Genomic DNA, 13487 nt, shown 5'->3' with positions numbered 1-13487 from the left:
CAACCGTTCGATTTATCTTTCATTCAACATTCAAATACTGCATTGAAATAAAGCTACATAGAAACGGAAGAAATAACCACAGAAATATGAAACACAATAGCACTTCTTTCTTCTCTTTTCTTATGTTTCTGAAGCCGAAAGTCGTGCGATATGTTTCCTCGGTCGGCAGGAATATCTCGCTTTCCGTTGTCTTTTCACGGCACAGACATTTGTACTGCTATCCCTCCTGCTGATGCTGTCACTCATAAAGTTATTATCCTTCGATATTCACATTTCAAGCAACCACGACTCGAAGGACAGGCTGAAAGACGACCGCTAAACGCGGACAGGGAGGTTCACACAGGAGTCAATAGACATTTCAACAAAAGGAGACACCAACTCAAAATTTGAGTGGGAGGGTTACATCTGCGTTGCCAAGTTTTTAAAATCAAACATGGAAGCTTTTTTACTGCGTTTTTTCAAAATCTAAAACACACAAGACATAGATATGTGTCTCCTCTAGGTTTGTTCAAATTTTGACGTTTGTAACTTTAATAATAAAGAAGAAAATAGTGAAAAACTTTGCAATGCTTTTTAAATGGACTAACTTTCAAGGTTGCTAGGGGTACCAGATCACCTTAAGAACATAACAAATCACAGCACAACACACCTTGATACAGTGGCGTATTTAGGGGGGTGGCTTCCGGGCTTAAGCCCCCCCCGAAATCTTACTTAGTATAGTAAAGTAAATGAAATATCTTGCAGAATTTTCACATTTCCAGGCAAAGTCCCCCCCGGAAAGTTAGTAAAGCCCCTCCCGAAACAAAATCGTAAATACGCCACTGCGCTTGATATAACTTAAAGTATCGGTAACTTATTATTTTATATTGTTTCGTTGCATGATCTCTAAATCCCAAGTACCCTTATTACTTTAAAGGTGTCTAAATTTTCGGGAACGACTACTTTTTTTTCCCCCTAACATGTCTCACTATACAACTAAATGGACCCGCCATATCCAATCTATTAACAAAATATTAGTCTTATTTCTTTGTGTTTGTGTGGAAAGTTATGAAGGTGTCCTGTGATGGGGAGGTGTAGGACAGCTTTGGGTGTATGTGTGACTTTTTCTGTTCACAAATAGCGTCTATAGCTGGCAGCAAAACTGTGCGTAGAAGGGCGAAATGTGAATATTCATCTTATTTTCGTTTGCCCCGCAATATATACGATATGATTTGAGGGAAGTTATTGCAATTTTGCCCAACTATTGATAATAATAACCAAACTGGAAAAAAAAAGTACAGTTAATCGGCTACAACACAATCCTTCATAAGAAAAAGTAAGCATACAAGGTCTGTATGATAAGTAATGAGACTCGCCGCGCCGCGGCGCGCGTGTCGCTGGAGCGGGTTTGTCGGTGATGGAGGATGTAGGGGGGGGTCCGAGCAAAGCAACGCACCGCGCGTCAGTTGGCTCCGAGCCTTAGTGGAGCGCGGACAAGCCTTGGACAAAGCCCTTGTGAACATTCTTGTCACGGCGGAAAATCAACAAACATGGAGGGTTCCATCGAACAGCGTTATGCGATCAAATTTTGCGTTCGCCTGGGGAAAACGGCTACTCAGACGCTTTCTCTCATCACGGAGGCCTACAAAGAGGAAGCCCTATCCAAAGCCCAGGTGTTTCGTTGGCACAGTGCGTTCCGGAACGGCCGGGAAAGCGTTGAGGATCTGGAGAGGGCTGGACGCCCGACAACAGTGACTACGGACGAAACTGTGGCAAAAGTGAGGGATCTCCTGAACTCAGACCGTCGATTATCGTTGAGATTGATTGCTGATGAACTCGATATGAACCACACAACAGTGCACAAGATTGTGACGGAACAATTGGGAATGAGAAAAATCTGTGCGAAACTGGTGCCGCGAGTGTTGACTGACGAACAAAAGCAACGACGTGTTGATTGTTGTCAGGAACTGTTGAACCTCATGAACAGTGACCCTAACTTTGAAGATGACGTCATAACAGGTGACGAGTCGTGGGTGTTCCAGTACGACCCTAAAACGAAACGTCAAAGCGCGGAGTGGCACACTCCTGCGTCCCCGCGCCCCAAGAAGGCCAGAATGTCGAAGTCAAAGGTGAAAACAATGTTGATTGTTTTTTTTGACAATGTGGGGGTGGTCCACAAGGAGTTTGTACCCCAAGGACAAGCCGTCAACGCCGCCTTCTACAAACAAGTCCTTGAGAGACTGCACAGGAGCGTCAAGCGGAAAAGACCGGCGATCGCTAGCCGGTGGAAGTTGCATCACGACAATGCCCCTGCCCACACCGCCTTCTTAGTGACCTCCTTTCTGACCCGGATTGGGGTGGAAGTCCTTCCACAACCACCCTACAGCCCAGATGTGAGCCCGGCCGACTTCTTCCTCTTCCCGAAGCTGAAGCCACGCTTGAAAGGAACCCGTTTTGCAGACGTCACAGCCATCCAAGCAGCCGTGACCACATTTCTAAAGGACATGCCGGCTGCTGACTTCCAGGGGGCGTTTGCAGCGTGGAAACATCGATTGCAGAAGTGCATCGACGCAAGAGGAGAGTACTTCGAAAGCTTTTAAGTCCCTGTACAGATCAGATCAATAAAACAATGTTTCCAGACCTGGTCTCATTACTTATCATACAAACCCTGTATGTCATGCAGTTCACACAGCAGCAGTGCTGGCAAACAATTGTCATGTTCTTTGCCAGGTGATCGCTAATTGCACCTATTCAATTGCACGTAAATAATGTGTGACTAACCGCTAGTATTGCTGGTTTATCCCGTGTAATTTGACACCCCTGTGAGTGATATAGCCCCTTAATCTTCCCTTAGGTCCGCGTTTAGGTATGCAGTCCTGCTTGGTTTAATCAAGAACTTCTCCAAGTGGTACCACCTGTTGACTAGTAAAGAGAAATTACCGTTATATCACTCAGTTACAGATAATACTTTCTTTTAGTTGTTTTTCGCTTCAAAAGTATACCAAAGTAGAAAGTATTTTATCACAATATTGCAACCCTTATTTCGAAAGTACAAAATATCGTCCAATCTGCACGAACACCTGTTATGTTCGTTGGGAAAACTTTCCTTGGAACAAACTCTGGTGTCCGCCAAACCTGATGCACATTTCCCTTAATACCAATTGTTTTATTGCGTGTTGCATAGCATGAAGTGAGAATGCAGCTTCCAATTTGAAAACATCCAAAATTGAGCTGGTTTTATTATTAGCAAAGATTTTGTTATCAACTTTATTAAAGCTGAATTTATTATTGGGGAAGGTTTGTTATCAAATACTAAAGCTGCTTTTATTATTAGAAATTGTTTGTTGAGAAATATTCGAGCTGGTTTTATTATTAAAAAATAATTGTTATATCAGAGCTGATTTTGTTATTGGCAAATGTTTATCAAATATCAGAGCTGATCTTATTATTGGGAAAAGTTTGTCAAATGTCCAAGCTGATTTTGCTATTGGGAAAAGTTTGTTATCAAATATCAGGGTTGATATTATTTTTGCAAAAAGTTTGTTATCAAATACCAAAACTTTCTTTATTTTTTAAATGGCTTGCTATGAAATGTCAGACCTGGTTTTATTATTGGAAAAGAATTGTTATAAGATATCAGAGCTGATTTTGTTATTGGAAAACGTTTATCAAATATGTGAACTGATTTACTATTGGGAAAAGTTTGTTATCAAACATCAGAGCTGATTTTAGTATTGGGATAAGTTTGTTAACAAATATAAGAGCTGATTTTATTATTGAGAAAAGTTTGTTATCAAATATCAGAGGAGATTTTATTATTTGGAAAAGTTTATCATCAAATATCAAAGCTGATATTATTATTATTGGAAAATGTTTGTTATGAAATACCAAGACTGCTTTTATTGTTGCAAATGGTTTGCTATGAAATATCACAGCTGGTTTTATTATTGCAAAAGAATTGCTATCAGACATCAGAGCCGATTTTGGTATTAGGAACGTTTATCAAATATCCTGAGCTCTTTTTATTATTGAGAAAAGATTGTTATCAAATATCATGAGATGATTTTATTAATGGAAAAAATTGTTATCAAATAACAGAGCTGATTTTATTATTGGCATAAGTTTGTTATCAAATATCAAAGCTGATTTTATTGTTGAAAAATTTCGTTATCAACGTCAGAGCTGATTTTTTTATTGGGAAAATTTTATCAAATATCAGAGCTGATTTTATTATTAGAAAGAGTTTGTTATCAAATATCAGAGCTAATTTTATTATTGGGAAAAGTTTGTTATTAAATATCAGAGCTGATTTTATTATTGGAAAAAGTTTATCAAATATCAGAGCTGATTTTATTATTGGGAAAAGTTTGTTATCAAATATCAGAGTTGATTCTATTATTGGGAAAAGTTTGTTATCAAATATCAGAGCTGATTTTATTATTGGAAGTTTTTTTTACCAAATATCAACATTCTTTTTTCAAAACTGAAAGAAATAACGTGTTTCGATCGTTGCCCTACTTTCTGTATTCATTCCATTCTGTCTTTCTTTTCATTATCCGCAAAGAGCTTTGTTAATTATTCTTTTTCCAAAGAGAAGATTTTTCCTCTCCTCTTTCTCTCACCCTATTTTTCTCTTCATTTCTGGTGGTATTCTTCTTGTTCTTTGCATCACGTCTCTTTCATTCTTTCTCTTTTCTTTGTTCTTTCGCCGAGAGAATTGTGTGCGTTGTCGCATACAATAAGTACATTGATTACTCGTCTCTAACACAATTATCACCGTGTGTTGAGGAGGAGGGGTCCTTTTGGAGGAGCTGTTATTTAACAGCGTGGCACTGCATGGTAGTGGCGGTGCTTAAAGTACTGGGGAAGGGGTTGGGTTGGGATTGAGGAAAATAGAAAGCAACACAACACAACTCAAACCAAATTTTCACTTCTCTTCAAGACACAATAGATTGTAGAAAAGAGACTCTTTTGTTGCAAGCTTTTCGAGTGACAATGACAATATGCAAAGAGTGCTAGTGAGGAAAGAAACAGAAAGAAATAAGCCAAGGGTTGGGGGATAAGTATAACTAAGGGTGTAAGACTGATTTTTCCGTCAGTGATGCCAGCTACAAAGAAGTATTGCTAAAAATGGTACCAAAATAATTCAGTTAATTTTTCAAATTTATATTTTACTTTAAACTTTTTTTTTTCAAAATTAAGTCAATAGCATTAGGTTTTACGAATTTCTACACCTAGCCAACTTATTATTTTTTAGCTATATTATGCGTGGTCATCACATAGATTCCCTAGCCATTATTTCTGGCTTTTTAGGACAGAGATCGCTATCTCTTAATTCGACTACCTCCCCAATTGTCTCATAGTACCAAGTCAATAGCGTATCAGAAATATATTTAAACAAACTAATTACATACTGTAATCACATTGATTCTTTACTTAAAGATGTTATAAATCAGGCCCACAACTAGAGATGTGCAGGTGTTCTGGATAGCGTTAGGCAGACTGACTAAGAGGAAACAACTACTACAGAGCTAAAAGATTAAGGATTCGTAAAAAAAAAAAAAAAAAAAAAAAAAAAAATCTACTCTACATTTCTAAAGTGACGAATATATATATCATTGATTTATGTAACCTATTTTTTTTAAATCTTAATTAATAAATGAATATTTGCGTAAAACAGTTTTGACCAATGTGGTACGATGGTTCAATGATAGAGTTCTCACCTCTGGTACGAGGCTCCCTGGTTCGATTACAGACAGACTATGTGATTTTGTGCTAGACAACATCTGTGTTAGATTTTCTTGGGGTTCTCCCGTTTCCTCGCACATTTTCATGATATCAATTATTTTCATGGCGTCGAATTTTCAACTAAACAAACAAGAAAACCTGACTAGAACCACAAGGCTCAGAGGGGCAGCAAAATGAAAATAAAAAATTTGGAACAATTATTTTTTTCCAATTTGTTATTGTAACGTTTCACGTTTCGTTTAGTTTGGTACATTTGACTATTATTCTAAAATAATAAACATAAATTTTGTCGAAACAACTTCAGAGTTCATACTCAATACTGGCCAGATTGTATTGCGTTTAATTAGGATCACGCTAGTTGCGCCTACAAAATTATAATATTAATAGGACAACGCTAGTGGGCCATGTAAGATTGTAATGTTATTAGGATCACGCTAGTGAACCTTATAAGATTGTAATGTTATTAGGATCACGCTAGTGGGCTTTATAAGATTGTAATGTTATTAGGTTCACACTAGTGTTTCTTATAAGATTGTAATGTTATTAAGATCACGCTAGTAAGCCTTATAAAATTGTAATGTTATTAGAATCATGCTAGTGAGCCTTATAAGATTGTACTGTTATTAGGATCACGTTAATGGGCTTTATAAGATTGTAATGTTATTAGAATCATGCTAGTGACCCTTATAAGATTGTACTGTTGTTAGGATCACGCTAGTGAACTTTATAAGATTGTAATGTTACTAAGATCACGCTAGTGAGCCTTATAAGATTGTATTGTTATTAGGATCACGCTAGTAAGCCTTATAAGATTGTAATGTTATTAGGATCACGCTAGTGAGGCTTATAATATTGTAATGTTATTAGAATCACGCTAGTGGGCCTTTTAAGATTGTGCTGTTATTAAGATCACGCTAGTGGGGCTTATAAGATTGTAATGTTATTAGGATCACGCTAGTGGGGCTTATAAGATTGTAATGTTATTAGCATCCCGCTAGTGGACCTTATAAGATTATAATGTTATTAGGATCACGCTAGTAAGCCTTATAAGATTGTAATGTTATTAGAATCATGCTAGTGAGCCTTATAAGATTGTACTGTTATTAGGATCACGTTAATGGGCTTTATAAGATTGTAATGTTATTAGAATCATGCTAGTGACCCTTATAAGATTGTACTGTTATTAGGATCACACTAGTGGACCTTATAAGATTGTAATAGGATCACGCTAGTGGGCTTTATAAGATCATAATCTTAACGTACGTCTGCTACTCCTTACGATGATATTCAAGTATATTTTTTTGCAATAGATAGCTAGAGCAATTATCTCAGTCGAGTTCATTAATGGAATCAATGCGTTAACATCTTAGCGAGTAACGGTGACTTTAATCCATACATTAATTTTTCGGGTGATCTTCTTTATCGCCTGTAACAGAGTTTATTTTACTTTATTGTTGTACTAGTTACATACTTGTTGCCTTGCATATACAAGAATAACATCCATTACCACTGTACATTTTAAGAACACAAGGAGTTATTATAAATACATTTGCGTTACGACACTGCTGCAATCTTAATTTTTACTTGAGAGTGACCCAAATGAAAAGGAAATCCAGTGATCAAAAAAAAAAAAAAAAAAAAAATCGAGATTTTTAAATGACTGACATATTTCATGGTACCTACACGGCAGAAAGATTATTTTTAGCTATTCCTCTGCCGAAACACACACACACACACACACACACACACACACACCGAGAAATCATACCGTTCAAACTTATGCCGATTCCCATTACATGTTAAACTTAAATTTTAAATTTTAAGTTTTTGTACGATCCTCCAGGGAAGAAGGGGTGAATACAAATTTTCTTCATAATTGAAAAATAGAGTTGTTTATTAAAGGTGAAATTAAAAAAAAAATGCTTTTATCAAGTAGGTGCACAATTACATACACTGGCGCAAACCCCGAGGAAATGAGGGGGACATGTCCTTCCCAATCTTGGAACTGGGAGGACTGTGCCCCACAATAATCTGATTTGAAATATGTTTGTTGCGTAAGTAGAAACATACCAATTATAAATATGCGTGTATTCAGATTTCAGAATGGGTTCAAGGCACTGATTTGTAATACTGATATATACTACAACATAATCTAAATCGCCTGATATATAATATACAACGGATTCATCTCAAAAATCAGATTCATCTACCGTAATATGAGCCTCATTTCGCCCTCCAGAATAAGCCTCAAATCTGAATGCCTCCCAGCCAATGTTGAAGACAACTCTACTCCCCTGATCCTCCACAGCATTGTTTTTCAATTAGAAACATTTTGAACAGCGCTTAAAAAAAGATTATGGGAAAAATCTTACCTCCCTCCCCCCTCCCCGCCAATGTTGAAAACAGATTTGTGCCGATGATCCCATAACCTCAAATACTTTACAAACCCTGTATAAAATATCCAGTAAAAAATAAAGTGGTTTTTGACAGTGAACTTTTCATTGACTTAGTTACCAACACTGATTTTGGAAGTGTAGTTGAGAAACAATGGTAAGATAGGATTTTTTTTTTTTAGACAGTAGAAAGAAGTAAAAAAGAAAATATAAGCCAAATAGAATGAAATCAATATACGTAAGCATTGATTTTGACTAACGAGGGTTTTCTCTTATCTTTCTTACAGAATAATGATGTGTGATTTCTCCTTTTTATTATTATTATTATTCTTTTATCAGAAATTCCTCTTTTCTTTTGTTTTCTTTTTCCCCCATTCTGTGTTATACGGATTTAAAAGAATTAAGGGCGCAATTTGAAAAGAATGACGCAATTCAAATATTCTTTTCCTTGTTCCTTCTTTCTACTATTCTTTGAAAATTTCTCAATCTATTCCTTTCTTTCTGTTCCATAGATCCTTCACTTTCTTTTTTGAATTGCTTCGTTACGTCGCACTTGCAACTTGATAGAAGTGATATTTGATCTCTGTTATTATTATTATTATTATTATTATTATTATTATTATTATTATTATTATTATTATTATTATTATTATTATTATTATTATTATTATTATTATTATTATTATTATTATTATTTCCTCCAAAGCCCTCGGCTCGCTATACACTATACGTTAAAATTGTGCTTCGTTGAAAGCTCTTAATTCTTTAATTTAACAATTTTAATTATTTCTTGTTTTTGATAGAGTGTATAACGATAATGTGTGTATGTTATTATTGACAATGATCTGTAACGTATGATATCATTTTCTTTTATGACCAGGTGGCGCGGTGGCTCAGTGGTAGAGTGTTCACCTCCGGTTCTTGGAGTCCCTGGTTCGATCCCAGCTCACGCCGTGTGGACTTTGTGGTGGACAAATACCGTGTTCGTGGGTTTTCTCGGGGTTTTCCCGTTTCCTCCTACTTTGTTCATTCCACCATTTCATTCATTTCTCATCATCACCATCTCCTTTGGGCTAACCGGCATAACCGTGGTTCTTAAAAGGTTTCATATCATTTTACTTCTATGACCAGATCTGCCTATTTATGTCATTTAGTTTGGGCCAGACATGAATATTTAGGCGTTTTACAGTTAATTTAGAGCATCAAAGGTACGCCATTGTGAATGTGTGTGTATTCGTTTATAAAGAAGATATTTTGTAAAACTTGAAAAGGTAAAAAAGTATTTTCGAAAAATACATAAATTTGAATATATTGTATTCTGTATTGTATCATTTTGAACAGTTAGTTAGTGAGTTACGTTTAAGTAATTATTTATTACATCAAAAACGAACTTAGGGCAAATATATAATGAAGTATGAACTGGAATGAATGAAACGATATAAGAGTCACCAATCACCCCCCAAAACTCCATGCTATATTTTCTTACGCATGTATTCATGGAGACTTTGTTATACACAACAATCCCGCAGGTAGCGTCAGACAGGCAAGTGATAACGCACGTAGCTACATCTGTTAGCATCAGACAAGTAAATGATAATCCTGGTAGCGACATCTATTAGCCAGCCAAGCAAGTGAGAGCGCTCGTAGCTACATCTATTAGCTTCTGACAGGCAAGTGATAGCGCACGTAGCTATCTATTAGCGTCAGGTAGGCAAACTATAGCGCACGTAGCGATATCTATTAGTGTAAGGCAGGCAAGTGATAGCGCACGTAGTAACATTATTAGCGTCAAACAGGAAAATGATACCTCACATCGCTACATCTATTAGCATCAGACAATCAAGTGAGAGCGCTCGTAGCTACATCTAATAGCGTCAGACAGGCAAGTGATAGCGCACGTAGCGATATCCATTGGCGTGATTGTTTACAAGTAGGAACTACACAAAGCCATTTGCCGATTCCTGTACGGAATTTTCATTGTGCCCCTTCTCTCTACTCTACACCGAACATTACACACGTTTTAAACAAGGTTGAATAACATTTCAGGATATTAGTGTTACATACAGCCTGAAATATTTTTGTATTATAAATAGGATTCGAGGTCCAAACTACGATAAAATAGATATGTCCGTCCGTCAGTCTGTTCATAGACAGATGTGAGAACAAAAACAATAACAGGTAGCGAGAAATGAATTTCTGATATGGGTCCAATATTTCAAGAATAAGATCCATCCTCGTCCTCATTTTCCTATTCCAACCGGAAGTGGTAGAAATCTGTCATTTCCGGTTTTAATGTTAATCCTAATAGAACAGGGACAGTTTTCGCCAGTTTTTGTCCCTCATTTGATTTTATCCTTTTTTCTTTTAAGAAATACGTAAAAATAATTCAGGATAATGTATACAGAAGCTACGATCCAAGTACAAGGGCACCGATTTCTCTGTAAATTTGGAGGGGCCCATTCAGATGCAGGAGGTATATATATGAGGATTTTAAGACAAATTGCATTTAAATTATGGCAAATAGTGTATATTCATAAATACAATAGGGGGGTTCACATGAGCTTTGGGGGGCCCGGGCTCCCATCCCCCAGGATCGGCGCCCTTGTCCAAGTAAGAAGTCGGTTTGGATTACTCCAGAACTCAACCTTTGAATCCCTCTGTCATGGATATTATATAACTCAGGGTAAGTGTGACGAATCTCCCTGGTGTATGATATTTGTCGATGATATTGGGCTTCGCAACACGAACAAGGAAGAAGTTCAAAGAAAAGTTGATAGTTGGATAAAATCTTACTAAGATAGAGGCCTAAAAACCAGTAGAAAGAAAATTAAATATCTCGAGTTTAACGGAGAAGGCAATGGGTAAGTGAGGCTACAAAAAGAAAGAGTGAATGAAATGAAAATTTGTAAATATTTAGGCTCATCTGTTGCTAAAATAATGCTGATTTGGACGTGAAAGTAACGCATTGAACGCAAGAGGGATGGAGGAATTGGAAGAAAGTATGTGAAGTTCTGTGTGAGCTTATAATCACGGTAAAGAATAAAGTGATTATTTACAAAATAGTGGTTATACCAACAATAATCCCAAGTAGAGCGGCCAGTTGGTGCGTGCTTGGCTTTTGGCTTTCTACGCTTGCCTTTTCAACACGTACTTCCATACAATCTGCCTTTTTTTGTACTTGCAAGCGATACTTTTGTAGATCCTTTGCAGAGCGTTATAGCATCACTGGCCGTTCATTGGCTATTGATTTGACTTTACTTGTAACACGCTTGCGTCAAGCTTGAATAGAACACTGAATGCAAGTGTTGTCTCCATGTAACTCCGTTACTAGAATCTAGCTTGCGGCATGCTTGCATGCTTTCTAATCAAACCGGATGCCAGCATGCCGACTTTCAATGCAACCTTACAGCAAGCGGTTTCCAAGTTGTCCCTACTACTAGGGATTTATGGAGCACAAAGTTGGCCAATAAAGAAAGCACAGGGAAAAAGATTGAATGTTACTGAAATGAGAATGCTACGTTGGATGTGTGGGATAACAAGAAGAGACAGAGTGAGAAATGAGAGAGTAGGAGGAACAAAAAAGGGTATAGAGATGTCTAAGAAGATCCCATACAGAAGACTACAGCGGAATGACCATCTAATGAGAAGAAAAAATAACTATGTAGACAGAAGATTGATGACAATGGAAGTGGATGAGAAGAGAGGTGAAGAGGAGCCAGAAACGAAATGGGTGGATATGGTTAATAATGACTTCAGGAAGATAGGTCTAACAAGGAAAAATTTCTGAGACAGGGCTTTATAGAGAACAATCATCAGAATTTTCTCATCTCGTCTCAATTCTAGAAAAGCTTATCTCGTCTCGAATCCAACTGTAGAGGAACTGGCGGAAACACAGGTATACAGAACAACAGAGAAAGGAAGACTGGGTTTCACCACGAAGTTCGATCGTCGAGTTCCACATCAGCTGAGTGCAACTCAATGACTAGAGGCGAGTCACGACATGTGTTTCATTGCGTTCCCGGTTACAAAAATGATTTCTTCTTGACGCAGAGGTGAGAAGTGGGCTATATACCGGAACGTGAAGCATCGCAGGACTGTGTGTCACGTGTTTGAGCTGTCTCCATTGACGTCCAAACAAGAACTTCATCTCAAGAAGGTTTTGTTGCATGTGTAGTGAGATGTTGAAGTTGTAATAGATCCTGGAACCTAATGAAAACAAGTAATGAGACCTTCTACTGTCAAGAGTTAGACAAACAGCAGGAATCATTGCAGTCGAACCGGCCAAGCCTTGTCAATTGTCAAGGAATTATCATCCAACACGATAATGCTAAACCACATACTGCTGCGATGACACGTCAGAAATTAATGGACTTTAGTTGGGAGATTTGTACCCCACCCGCCATATTTCTCTGACTTGACCCCTATATATATTTTTTTATCTTGCTCGTGCCGTGCAAACCTCCTTCACTGGGAAGATCTTTGCTGATCTGGAGAGTATAAAAATTCCCTTAATGTGAGTTCTTCAGCTTAAAGCCTAAAGAGTTCTATCAACACTGGGTCATTTTCTACCGGAAAAGATAGCAAGATGTCATTGATCACATTGGTACTTATACACAGTAATAGATGAGTTATATTACATGTTCGTCGCACTTTCATATGCACACGAAACGCGGGTAAACCTTTTCCACGAACCTAATAATTTATACTATGCGTTATGTAACACTAAGACAGTATTCGAGAACTAAGATTTGAGTGAAGTAATGATGCTACTGAAATTTCACACCTCTTTTCGCAAACGAGACGAGAATTGTCCTATTTGTCATCTCGTCTCAATTTTAGAAAGGTACTTCTCGTCTTGAAAGCAACACTAGTTTCAGTTGCGAATATAGTCTGGGGCCGGGGTCCTGGGCCCCTCAGATTTTTGGGTGACAAAAATAATTTAAGCTATTATTTATATATATTTTTAAAGTTTTTAGTAAACTCATGATATACCTATCATACTCTGGGTTTTGGCTCCCCCCAGTTTTTACTTCCGCTAATGTTAAACGTTAATTTGAGGCATAAGGAAGTAAATGGTATGACAGTTGATTGTCTGTGTTGTAAATGGACTTGTTTAGTTTATAATAATAAAGATTCCTGAAAGAAGGACATTTTTCTTCCGCAACAAGGAAACTAGTTCAAAGAGGTAAATGTATTTCATTATGCACTATGTTGATACTACAATATTTCTGCTTTCAACTTCATCACCTGTGTTATTATGTGCACAGTCTTTTGGTATGCACGTGAAGATTTAGTTTCAGAAACTAGAGAATTTCACAGAGTATATAATACAGTTAACCATTATTTGAAAGAGCCTTGAATTTCAGC

General features: G+C 37.1%; 2 protein-coding genes across 4 annotated transcripts in view; both read left to right on the top strand.

Moving 5' to 3' along the window:
• Positions 1-13487, top strand: part of LOC145669646 (uncharacterized) — a 995784-nt gene that overhangs the window by 182987 nt on the left and 799310 nt on the right. The window lies entirely within an intron of this gene.
• Positions 11503-11907, top strand: LOC145669802 (uncharacterized). The gene has a single exon (XM_081738144.1). The coding sequence runs from the start codon at positions 11503-11505 to the stop codon at positions 11905-11907; it is 405 nt and encodes a 134-aa protein (XP_081594270.1).

Source organism: Thermobia domestica, chromosome 14, assembly GCF_964235325.1.
Source record: "Thermobia domestica chromosome 14, izTheDome1.hap1.1, whole genome shotgun sequence".
NCBI lineage: Eukaryota > Metazoa > Arthropoda > Insecta > Zygentoma > Lepismatidae > Thermobia > Thermobia domestica.
Note: the sequence above shows the minus strand (reverse complement) of the source record. Positions and strands in the feature narration are given on the sequence as shown.